The 13215-nt window shown below is 45.0% G+C and overlaps 1 protein-coding gene across 2 annotated transcripts in view; it reads right to left on the bottom strand.

Annotated features, from left to right (window-relative positions):
- chd7 (chromodomain helicase DNA binding protein 7) overlaps positions 1-13215 on the bottom strand; it is a 108749-nt gene that overhangs the window by 33836 nt on the left and 61698 nt on the right. For both annotated transcript variants that reach the window (XM_083782014.1, XM_083782015.1), the window contains exons 7-16: positions 12623-12688; positions 11364-11419; positions 10381-10495; positions 10016-10099; positions 9751-9888; positions 7825-7946; positions 7462-7705; positions 5000-5176; positions 4027-4170; positions 2330-2428 (exon numbers count right to left, since the gene is read on the bottom strand). In XM_083782014.1, coding sequence (XP_083638140.1) covers positions 2330-2428; positions 4027-4170; positions 5000-5176; positions 7462-7705; positions 7825-7946; positions 9751-9888; positions 10016-10099; positions 10381-10495; positions 11364-11419; positions 12623-12688 — 1245 coding nt within the window. The remainder of the gene's footprint in view (positions 1-2329; positions 2429-4026; positions 4171-4999; positions 5177-7461; positions 7706-7824; positions 7947-9750; positions 9889-10015; positions 10100-10380; positions 10496-11363; positions 11420-12622; positions 12689-13215) is intronic.

The raw sequence follows: 13215 nt of genomic DNA, 5'->3' as shown, positions 1-13215 counted from the left end.
CCCCTCCCCCCACTCAACCTTCATCCCTCACTGCTGATGTTTTTGTCAACTACTTCGAGAAGAAGGTTGATGATATCAGCAGCTCCTTTCCTCCCCTCCCACATAAAGTGGCATCTGATTCAACCAACATACCATGCATGTCCTCCTTCTCTCCTCTTTCCCCAGACGAGGTTCTACAACTAGTGACATCCTCTAGACCTACCACCTGTCCTCTTGACCCTGTCCCGTCTCCAATCTTCCAGACCATCGCACCTGATCTGCTCCCCTTCATCACCTCCATCATCAACACCTCAGTAACCTCAGGCTGCGTCCCATCTGCCCTCAAGTCAGCCAGAGTAACACCACTCCTCAAGAAACCAACCCTTGACCCCTCAGATGTCAAGAACTACAGACCGGTATCACTCCTTTCATTTATTTCTAAAACCATTGAACGTGTTGTCTCCAACCAGCTCTCTCTCCATCTCTCACAGAACAACCTGCTGGATCCCAACCAGTCCGGATTCAAGAAAGCCCACTCCACAGAAACTGCCCTGCTGGCAGTCACAGAAGCACTACATGCTGCCCAAGCTGCTTCCAACTCTGCAGTACTGATTCTCCTAGACCTATCGGCAGCATTTGACACAGTGAACCACCAGCTGATCCTAGACACCCTAGCGGATCTAGGCATCGGTGGAACGGCACTAAAGTGGTTCTCCTCCTACCTCACCGACCGGACCTACCAGGTTTCCTGGAAAGGTCTGTTATCATCCCCCGAACCCTCCAAACTGGGGTCCCACAGGGATCTGTACTTGGTCCCCTCCTTTTCTCACTGTACACTAAATCCCTTGGCACTATCATCTCTGCTCACAATATATCCTATCACTGCTACGCCGATGACACACAACTGTTTCTATCCTTCCCCCCCTCTGCCACTCAGGTCCTGCCCTATGCGGGAGCTAACTATTTCCGTAGACAACGCCCTGGTAACGTCTGTCCCAACAGCCAGGAATCTTGGTGTTGTCCTGGACAGTCAGCTCTCGTTCAAAATTCACATCACAGCTGTCACTCGATCCTGTAGGTTCACACTCTATAACATACGACGAATTAGACCGTTCCTCACCCAGGAATCAGCCCAGCTCCTAATCCAGACAACAGTCTTGTCAAAACTCGACTATTGTAACTCCCTCCTTACTGGCCTACCAGCATGCGCACTTAAGCCTCTCCAGCTGATCCAAAATGCCGCAGCTCGCTTGGTCTTCAACCAGCCAAAATTCTCACATGTCTCCCCCTGCTCCGCTCCCTCCACTGGCTCCCGGTCGCTGCCCGCACAGAATATAAAACTCTGATGCTGGCATTCAAAGCAACCAAAGGTATGGCTCCCCCATATCTTGCAAGTATGATTGAACCCTACAAACCCTCCCGCGCACTCAGATCAGCCAACGCAGGGAAGCTGGAAGTACCCTCACTAAAAACGCCGGGACAACGCTCCACACGTCCCAGACTCTTCTCCCTTCTGGCTCCAAAACTGTGGAATGCACTTCCCATTGCAGTCAGAACTGCAGCATCACTCCCAATCTTCTGCCGTAGTCTGAAAACCCACCTTTTCAGACTCCATCATGGCCCATAGCACTTACTCTACCCCCTTAGATAGCACTTCCGTAGACTTAGATAGCATTTGATACAGACTTATAGCATGTTATGTAGACAGCACTATAATTGCATTGTATATAGTCATAGCACGCCATAGTACATATGTATAGCATAGTAGTATATATGTATAGTTTCATTATATAGATATTCCACTGTTACTTTCTTAGCTTACGCATGTTTCATGATAAATGCTTTTATGTGATGTATTCCCATGCTTTTGTTCTTGCTTAATGTAAGTCGCTCTGGATTAAGAGCGTCTGCTAAATGCCTAAATTGTAAATTGTAAAGAGAAAGTTTTACAGCATATTAGGCATCAGAAATGCAAATTGCTCAAAGAATTTAAGCTGATTTACAAAGCTTCTTCAAAGATCTGCCATTTCTGGATTTAGTTTTTGCAAATATTTCATCGTTGTCGTTTGTGTTTTTTTGTCGTTCATGGAAACGATTATGACGATTATGCAAAATTATTGCGATTATCTCAAATAAGCAATTATGTAATAATTGTTAAACAGGCTTACATATTATGCTTATATAAACTGGAACCAATCATTGAAGCAATGACGCAGATGCCTAGCATAAAATGACCATAATGTGTGAAAGGTAAAGTTCAGATTTGTACATTTGGGCTTTGATATTATTGCACATGCCAACGGGACCTTCCACGTTCTAAATGTACCATCCAGTGTGAAGGAGGTCATACCTCTATGATGGTCTCCTCTTTAGGAGCCAGGTTCTTCTCCACGTCCTCCTTCAATCTCCGCAACATCATGGGCTTCAGAATGGCCTGCAGTTTCATGACCTACACAGAACACAGTACATAAATATACCACACTACCTGCCTGGTTCTATGTGCTGATATTTACAGCAGCAATGGGCTTTTACCAAAAGCAGAGAAAAGACATACGAGTGAACAGACACGACTGAGCAGACTGTGGTGTAAAAAGTACAAAATGTGTTTACTTAAGTAACAGTATCAATACCGCAATGTAGAAAACTCTTGTTACAAGTAAAAATTGTACTTGAGTAAAATAAAGAAATTGGCATCAAAATATACTAGAAAGAAACTACGGTAGTAACTAGGTTTTCAAATAATTGTAGTGGAGTAAAAGTGAAATATTTGAATCCGAGTAGAAGTAAAATTCTAGAACATTGGACATACTGCAGTAAAGTAAAAGTACCTCAACATTGTACCCAAGTACACTACTTGAGTAAATGTACTTGGTTGCTTTCCACCACTGAACAGAGGGCTATAAAAATTTTAAAAGCCCCTAAAGGCAACATTCTGTGCTCGAAAGCGATGACTGTGGGAACCGACCCAAGAATTCAATCAAAGCCTTGTAGATGAAATGTACCGACATAGCAGGGTTTTCAATGAAAGGTTGCAATAGCATGTCTTGCTAAGAGACGGCAAACTGCATGAGGGAAAGTGTGAGTGAGGGAAAGACATGAAACACGGTGTTGAACAGTGTTCATTTTGTCGGCTAAAACTATGATGAAAAGTTTCCGTCGACTACCATTTTTTCACTGACGAGAACTAAATAAAACCTACGTGTAAGCTGTGAAGACTAAATATTTTGGACAATTCCGTCAGCAAATAAAACTAGACTGTTAGAGGGGGACTAGTGGAGAAGAGATCCAGTAGAATTTTATGCTTGGATGTGTGCAGGTGTCACTCTCCGGATAGCCTTTCTACGAGCTCACAACGTGTCGCAATGATCTTGTAGATCTGCTATTTTCGGCATAAAGCCGAGTATAAATCAGGCATTTCAAGAGCACCACAGCCTAACTAAATACATTTTAAAATTAACTGTATATTATTACAAACACGCACTCCCTCTGGTTTTTATAAGCTTTGGTTCATGCTTCCCGGCGTGACATCGTGTACACCGGCCGTAAAATGAAACTAGGCGACCAGGCGTGCGGTGATGTCAACGTGCCCCATGGATGCTGCTTGGCACATCCAAGTGACTACATCTTGGCACTGACTGGCTGAAAGAAGCTACAAGTACACTTGTGCATTATATTCTACACTTTAATGTCAGTCTCATGTATGAGACTACTCTGGTTCGTTATCATCGCATTATTTACATCAATACTGCAGTTAAAAGAGTGAGAAACATTTCTAGAACTACTAGAAATGTGGTGCTCTGAATCTAAAATAATTTGTAATGTTTTTTGCACAAAATACGCAAAGATCATTCTTTCAGAGCAGTCGTCATTGAACTGAAAACTTAATTTTGTTGGTATCTCGGTTAGATTCTGTCCATTTTCAGGAATTGTGAGGCAGGTTCGGGAAGTATGAACATTTTGGGCCATGCACTGCTGCGGAACGTGGATGCGACAGCACATTTCAACCATAAACCGCCCTAAACTCCAGTGTCTAACGTTTTCCTATACCTGTTCTTCAGTCTTGAGGTCTCCGAACTCGGTCATGAAGGTGGTCTCCGAGGGGAACCTCTCGGGCTCCAGGAAGTTGAGCAGGCTGAACAGCTCCTCTACAGTGTTCTGGAGAGGAGTCCCTGTTAGCAGCACCTTGTGCTCCTGAGAGGAGGAGGAGGAGAGAGATGTTAAGAGTCTGGATACGGGAGAAGAGTAGCTGTCAAGATGGATTTATCCTCCTCAGGAGAGAAGAGGGAGAGAGCGATGACGGAAGAAAGAGAGATGATAATATATACACAGCATTGCGAGCCAAAAGGGCTGCTTTGTTCTGCTGAGGTTTATAGGCTCATAAAACATTGTGACAACTCCTACATGACCAATCAGATAAAGAGATAAGTCACAGAGATAAGACACACCCTGCGTGTGACATGGTTATTGATACATTATAAATGGTCAATAACTCATATTGGCTCAGTGGATCATCACTGGTTTGACTTGACTAAGTTTCCAACTATTTTACTGCTTAAAAATACAATAAAACTATGCCATTGCATAAAAAAACAACAACACCAGAATAGAACTGCAAGACCAGTATTTAGATAGGGTTCGGTGAAGAAGACATAAAAGTATTTTGAAGATGTTTGTCGACATTCAACGTGTCACCATCCTGTACTATTTTTTGTTAAAAGTTTCTTTAATATTTTCCAAATCACATATGGGTCAATAAAACAATACCGTACAAAAAAGTGTACACACCCCACCCCCCCAAACGTCCTAATTTACAGTTTTACAACACACTGGCAAAAGTTTTAACTTTATTTACAGACATCAAATCCTAAAGGGTGCAGTAACAGAGAGATAGATGATATTGAAGAAGTTCTGTTTTGATATCTCTGTGCAGAATAGATTGCTTATCGTTTGGATCAAAATTCTCAGATCAAATCTGACATATTTCTCCCTGTGCTGCGTGTATTAAGAGCCCACTACTCACCATGTCCATCGCTTTGAGTCCCTCCAGCAGCTTACAGTTTCTGTTCTTGAGGCGGTGAGCCTCGTCTATGACCACACAGCGCCACCGGACGTTTCGCAGCTCAGGACAGTCCGTCAGGATCATCTCAAAGGTGGTTATCAACGCATGGAAACGATAGGCTCCCTTTATTATCTTACCCTGAAAAAAGACGGAGAGAGAGAGACACACACACACTATGATTATGTTTCCGTTTGATTCCGTCTCGTCAATGGTCATCGAACTTCCATGCCAAAGAATATTGAAATAGTTGAGAGAAAGAGAGAGAGAGAGAGAGAACAGGATTTACTTGACCAAGTCACAGAACCACATGAAGCGTTGCAGTCACGGATGACGTGTTCAGCAATGGCAGGTCACGGTCCATGCACTTAAAAATGTTCTCGACTCAAGGACCTGCTGACCCGTGGAGCAGTGTTTCACTAGGTTAGTGACCTGCTGACCAGTGGAGCAGTGTTTCACTAGGTTAGTGGCCTGCTGACCAGTGGATCAGTGTTTCACTAGGTTAGTGACCTGCTGACCAGTGGGGCAGTGTTTCACTAGGTTAGTGGCCTGCTGACCAGTGGGGCAGTGTTTCACTAGGTTAGTGACCTGCTGACCAGTGGGGCAGTGTTTCACTAGGTTAGTGGCCTGCTGACCAGTGGGGCAGTGTTTCACTAGGTTAGTGACCTGCTGACCAGTGGAGCAGTGTTTCACTAGGTTAGTGGCCTGCTGACCAGTGGGGCAGTGTTTCACTAGGTTAGTGACCTGCTGACCAGTGGGGCAGTGTTTCACTAGGTTAGTGGCCTGCTGACCAGTGGGGCAGTGTTTCACTAGGTTAGTGACCTGCTGACCAGTGGGGCAGTGTTTCACTAGGTTAGTGGCCTGCTGACCAGTGGAGCAGTGTTTCACTAGGTTAGTGGCCTGCTGACCAGTGGAGCAGTGTTTCACTAGGTTAGTGGCCTGCTGACCAGTGGGGCAGTGTTTCACTAGGTTAGTGACCTGCTGACCAGTGGGGCAGTGTTTCACTAGGTTAGTGACCTGCTGACCAGTGGAGCAGTGTTTCACTAGGTTAGTGACCTGCTGACCAGTGGAGCAGTGTTTCACTAGGTTAGTGACCTGCTGACCAGTGGAGCAGTGTTTCACTAGGTTAGTGGCCTGCTGACCAGTGGGGCAGTGTTTCACTAGGTTAGTGGCCTGCTGACCAGTGGGGCAGTGTTTCACTAGGTTAGTGGCCTGCTGACCCGTGTGGCAGTGTTTCACTAGGTTAGTGGCCTGTTGACCCGTGGGGCAGTGTTTCACTAGGTTAGTGGCCTGCTGACCAGTGTTTCACTAGGTTAGTGGGCCAAGTTCTTCTGTTGTGTCATGCATTAGAACCAGCAAGCTGAACTATTGAACTGGGCTAATCAGATCTCAACTTGGCCAACATTCTCTTCAGCCATCTTACAAAAGTGCAAAAGAAGATTATGAAATGTCCACCAGGAAGTGTCTTTGTTTGTGGTCTTTTCCACTGACATGGGATAAGCAGGACAGAACATCCCTCTACACTACAGTGACCTTGAGGATTACCTCAGACTGGATTAGGAGCAGGCTGCCAGGGTGGGACACACGCTGCCATTATGGTTTATTATCTAACAGCCAAGGCATACAGTGAGTATTCACTGCTGTAAGATGTTAGCTGTGCACTGTGACAGCTTAAGAGTATAATGGTTTACAGCAATCAAAGTGTAACAAGCTCACAGCAGAGGCTCACAAACGCTTTTGAAACATGTCTGTGTGTCTTGTCGAGCCACTGTGAGGTTACTCAGCTACATCTGGCATTTGTAGCTTCTGGAAAGAAATAGCTTGTTTCAACTTCAGCTACAAAGATGCAATAGTCAGCTTCACATATGGAGAACTTGGTACAACACAAGTCAGAGTGAGAGCATGCCGCGGCTAGCAATCCGACTCGCGGCTCCCACTGGCACAGCTGCTTTCAACATCGCTGGAACCACATTGCACTCGCTGTTGGCCCTGCCTGTGCCTCTGACCAGCGCTCTGCTGTTGGCCCTGCCTGTGCCTCTGGCCAGCGCTCTGCCATCCATATATGGAGATCTAAGGGGGGGGGGGGGGGGGGGGGGGAAGTGTCTTGTGTACAGGGGTCAGGTGAGTTCAGATCAACATATGGAATGAATTCTGCATTGGCCATATAGAGTGTGTCACAAGGCGTGACTGACGGATTGACAGGTTTTAGCGTGACTGACTGACTGGTTTTGCAGGTTTTCATAGTAAACTGCGACCTACAGTCACAACAATAGGCCAAATTTGTTAAGATGGCTAAAAATAGCATATATATATATATATATATATATATATATATATATAAATAAATTGGGGGTCAATTGGGGGTCCTTGGCATGAAAAGGTTTGAGAACTATGGAATTAAACTATCCATCTCAGCAGTGCATTACCTGTGCGTCTCGGTAGTACATCTCGTAGGCCTGGATGGTCTTGCGGCTGGCCTGGCTGCCGTGGTAGACGACCGCATTGAGATCCGTCCAGGTCCTGAACTCCCGCTCCCAGTTGGGTATGGTGGACAAGGGGGCGATGACCAGGAAGGGCCCCTCGATGCCCTTCATGAAGATCTCATTGAGGAAGGTTATGGACTGGATTGTTTTACCGAGACCCATCTCGTCTGCCAAGATACAGTTACGTCTAGGGGACGGGGGGGGGGGGGGACGGGACAGAACGAGATGAAGTGAGGCAGGGTTGGTCCACCGCTGGTATAATTCACTTGTACACAAATCTCAAACGGAAGAGTGTTGAAGACTTACATGTTGTACCAATTGAAGTTAAGCCAGTTGAGGCCTTCTAGTTGGTACTCCCTGAGTTCGTTGCTGTTCTTGTATTCTTGCATGTTGTCAATCTTCTCCCAGTCTGTTGCTTCAGGCCGCTCCTACACACACACACACACACACACACACACACACACACACACACTCGCGCCATTCAATTATGCCGTTTTGTGCAGTGCACATACCTCAACGTTTTCATAAATGTATCTTCGAGCAAGTTGTTTGAGTCTCTCATACAGACAGACTCTGGTTCCAACGCTCTACAGTGGGTCACCTCTCAATCACAGTTTAGCCATGCCCGAGAGACTGAGCTGCTCACTCATTCTAGCCATGCTTTTCCAGTGCGAGTGTCCCAGGCCAGACCTCCATTCAGATGCCATTACACACCAACATTTCACTGCCCATAATTGTATGAGCGTGTGACAAATAAATCTTCCTTGAATCTTGAACAAACGACACACACATCATGACGCATGTCAAGCCAGTGCACAGAAGACTTGGGTGTGACTCATGCAGCCATGATACAGACATGCATGATGATACATATCAGACTGCTGCGCTGTACCGACTCCAAATGTCAAGTACACACACAAATATGTTGATTATAATGTCACACAGTCCCGACAAACAACGTATCACTGCCTGTGTGTGCATTAGTGGAAGGTAACCATGGGACAAAACCAAAGGCGATAACATTACCAACAATAGGGGACAAATGGAGGTTGAAACAATACCATTACTATAACCGGATATACGCATCACTGGTGTTTACCGTTTATATTTCTAACATGGTCCTCAAACAGACGAATATGAGAGAGAGAGAGATACAGTACAGAGAGAGAGAGAGAGAGAGAGAGAGAGAGAGACAGAGACAGAGAGAGAGAGATAGAGACAGAGAGAGAGAGAGAGAATACAGCCAGTCATCTGCTTCTGTTCAGCATTAAACACACTGTTAGTGGTTTGGCCCGGCCACAGGAGCCGTGTGAGTGTGTATGTGCATTTGTGCGTGTGTGCGACCGCAGGAACGTGGCCCGTGGAGAGCAGTTAAGGGAGCTGTAAATCTGAAGAAAGGGGCAGTCAGTAGGCCAGTGTGCGTACACACACACGGGCGCGTGCGTGTGCACACATTTGAGTTCTTTTCAAAGTGTTTGAAAAGAGATTAGGGAGACAGATAGCATACCGCACACATGCAGAGAGAAGGAGAGAGACCGAAGAGATGGAAAAATATGCTCTGTACATTAGGCTGGCCCAAACACAATTTCTTGGGCTTCAACGCTTTGACAGGAATTGTTGAATTACAGACGGCTTTATTGTACACCCTTATAATCACAGACTGCTGTTTTGAATAACCGATTACTGTTGGAACACTCTGCTTCATGTCCAATCTTGTCGCCAGCAGAAAGAAGTATGGTCAATTTAGCGGTTTTAATAATCGAATTAACCCTGCGACACATGGTGCAATTTTCAGCTGATCGTTAAATAACACTTTTACTTGCGGTGAGACTGGAGCCTCTAAGCACATGCCAGCAACACTGTCTCTCTCAGTGTGTTCTGTAGTTAGCGTTCGTTATTGGTAGCAGACAAGCTGTAGTGTATTAGGGTTAGATATGGTTTCGAATCAGCCAGGCCAACAACGCTCTGTCATTTATCTTTACAGTTTTATGATCAATTAAAAACACATACATCTTCTCCACCAGAGTGTGTGCGTGTGCATGCTGGCACGTGTGTGTGAAATGTCCTGTGAGCCCACAGAGCGAACCTAATTTAAATGGATAAAAAAAAAAAAAAATCAACAAACAGTATTCAAATAACGATCAGCTTTAGCCATGACCGCAACTGAGCATTGTGGTCAGCCACAGTCCACATTCCTTTTGTCTAACTAGTGCGTGCGCAATTTTTACTCACCACTCTCTTAGTGTTGGCTGTGCGTGCTACGATGCGATCATAATCGTCTATCTTGGACTGGTCAATGTCAGCCTTCAGCTCCCAGGTGGCATCTTCGTATGGTAGACTGCACCACTTGACCAGGTACAATGTCACAGTCTGCGCGCGCACACACACACACACACACACACACACACACACACAGTTAATTTTCTGTGCATTCAGGAAATTGTCTTTATTAAAGATCTGGGAAAGTCTGACGGAGAAAGGGAAGAAGAGACAGTACCTCTCCGTTCTCATCTGGGCTCTCAGAAATGTCCAGGACTCTGTCCACCTCCACGTAGTCGGGGTTAAATGGCTCGTCGTCCATCTGGTGGAGATAACGGTGACACAGCCCAAGTTGAATACACACACGCATACATAATAAAGTCATCTGCCATTTTGTTGAGTTAGTCTACAGTTCTGGCGTGGAAGAGGGATTGATTCTGTCACACACTATGTAACCATCAAGCTATGGGATTGACATGTCTCACTCAGTTGTAATTTTGGCTATTTTAACCATCTTAGCCGTGTATTAAAAAATATTAAATGCATCTTTTTCTTCTGTAGCAACCCCTAATCAAATCTTTTCCACAGTGGAGAAAGCCTCACCTCAGTGATGAAGTTGTTGAGCAGCTGCTTGGCCCTGAACCTCTTGACTTTCTGATGGATCCTCTTGTCTTTCTCTAGTTCTTCCAGATCTGACCAGCGACAGTGGAGGTAGGAACTGAGAGGTGCAAGGTGAGAACACACACACACACTTGACTTTATTCCTCCCAATATTAATCAATGTCAGAGCACAGGGATGTACTAGACAGGGTGTTTTCATTTAAAGACTGGAATTCTATGGTTGACTTAATACGTCAAAGCCTTTCCCACCATTTATCCGCAAAACAAGATTGTCAGGTAAGTGACTGTCGTCTATGATATCGAGTTACTTTTGATAACGTCTGTTTGGAGAAATATAATTTTTTGATAAATTTGTACTTTTTCACCGTCATGTTCATATCCATAACATCGCCAGGGTGGTTTGTTTTGGAGCACAGTTCTTACATGACGCAATCAAAGATTCTGAGGGAGCAGCCGCAACCCACTGTAAATTGGTCCGTGTTTGGGAAACAGTAGCATGGAACTCATTAAGTCACATATAAAGCAGTAGTAGACGTACTAGTAAGTATAAAGTAAACAATAATATAAATACAACTATGTACTACAACATTCACTTGATAAATACTTTTTTCTAAGTTTCCTAATGCCAGTGTTTTGGCTAGATGGGAAAGACAGAGTACAGACGCAGTGGTACGTGTGACAGTGACGGGCAGTATCTCAGGCCATCATACAGCGCTGCCTCTGTCCACAGGCCCTAGATTAGATTACACAGTCTGTTAGCCGGACTGAACACACTGCTCTATAGCCTGGAGACATGCACAAAACCACATGTCACGCTGCTTGTCCCTGTGCGTTTGGACAGACAGACTATCTGCATGAGAGACCGGGAGAGAGAGAAGAGAACGTGTGCGTGCACAGGTAATGTGGACGGTAGAAAGTCATGAAGTGACACTTTATGAAAGTAGCAGAAAGGAGGTGCATCTTACAAGCTTTTGAACTTGACAAAGAATTCCTCCACGTCTACTTCATCTCCTGACTCCAGCTGAAAACAAAGTAATGTTAATTTTGCGACTTAAAAAACAACGACTAAACGCTTAAATAATACATTCATTCATTTCTTGATGAATAGATTTCATAAATAGCCGTTCAGCTGTTGAACAGAGGGGTAATGGAAATATGTTAAATAGTGAGGGTTAACGGTCAATGATTTCAGTATTTGCTATATTAGGAAGGGGACAGTAAATAGTTAACACTGAAAGTATGAATCTTCCATCTTATATCGCTTAAGAAATAGAAGAGCGTAACGGTATGTGCAATGGTGTGCGTGTGTGTCTGTCCCTACATACACGCTCACAGTGTGCGTGTGTGTGCGCGCGCACGCACGTGTATGAGGGGACAGGGAATCCCCCAGTGCTCAAGCTACAACCCTCCTCATTCACTACTACTACTACTATCACGCACACACACGCGCACGCAAACTATTCACAACTATTAATGGTAACATACACACTTCCGCTGCCACTCTACTACTAACACCACTGTAATGCAATGAGTCATCAATCACACACGCGCACGCTCGTTCGCACACACACCCCCGAGGAAACGCTAGCTTGGCGTCTGGCTCAGCTAGCGCTGTGGTTTTGGCAGCATGCCAAGCCTAGGGTCAACTCTCTGTGAATGGAACTGTGTGCGTGAGTTTGGGTGGGTGAGTGTGTGTGTGCGCGCACACTCGTAGCTTTGTGTGTCAGAGGGTGTGTGGGTGGGTGGGGGTAACCCGTCAGCAGCTGGCTAGCAGAGAAAAGTTGGCTAGTGGCTCTTGTGTGTGCATGTGTACGTTTGTGTGCGTGTGTATACTGGCACAGGGACGGCCTTTCTTTAGAACAAGACTTCTAAACAAAGAATAGAAGACATGTCACACAGTATGTGAAAGAAAATGGCTGGCTGGCTGTGTGTGTGTGTGTGTGTGTGTGTGTGTGTGTGTGTGTCTGTCTGTACCAGACAGAGTCACACATACATCGAATACAAGAACTCTAGTCTCTTCTTACAACTGGATCCACACCGTCCAAACTGGTGTGTGCCTGTACAGTATTTCTAAGTGTAAGAGTGAGTGTGTGTGTGTGTATGTAATCAGCTTAGAGTGGGCTGTGCAGCAGCTAATCGGGTGATGTAAACTCTGCTTTGGGGCATGAGCATGCACTTTCTGTGCCGTGTGTATGCGTGCGTGTGTGTGTGTGTGTGTGCTCACCTGTTTCTTGGTAATACGTGTGTTCATGATTTTCTCCACCACTGGTCCCTCACAGTCAGCCACATCCTGGAAACAAGCACACGTCAGACTAGGGCTGCACAAAGATCTGGATTCACAATCATTTAATTGTAAAACTTATCAATTCAAAGAATTAATTTGTTCAGCTGCTGTATCTGGACCCTTGTCTACATTACACAAGGGTTACCAGAGCACAGTACAACTCATCATCTCATGGATCGGACTCACAGAAGGCCATTACAATATATGACATTTATATAGATATGGACTAATAAGCACAATGGACAATAAAAGGTATTAAGAAATCTTTTTCCACCCAATATTATAATCAGTAACCATGATTAAGCAGCACAATCTGGATGATAATTTTAACTGTAATCGTGCAGCCCGGGATCAGACATCTGGATTATTTTATAGAGCCGGTCTCTGATTTGATGAGACCCCAAAGCCGCACACCAAACCAGCTCATTGTCAAAGTTGTGTAATTAAGCAATAACTCACTCCAGGCTGTGCTATATTGGGATTAAAGGATATCACAGCTATGGGGCGTTGTTCAGCCCGATGCTAAACTTTTG

Source organism: Protomyctophum parallelum (genome assembly GCF_964188405.1).
Source record: "Protomyctophum parallelum genome assembly, chromosome: 14".
NCBI classification, from domain to species: Eukaryota; Metazoa; Chordata; class Actinopteri; order Myctophiformes; family Myctophidae; genus Protomyctophum; species Protomyctophum parallelum.
Note: the sequence above shows the minus strand (reverse complement) of the source record. Positions and strands in the feature narration are given on the sequence as shown.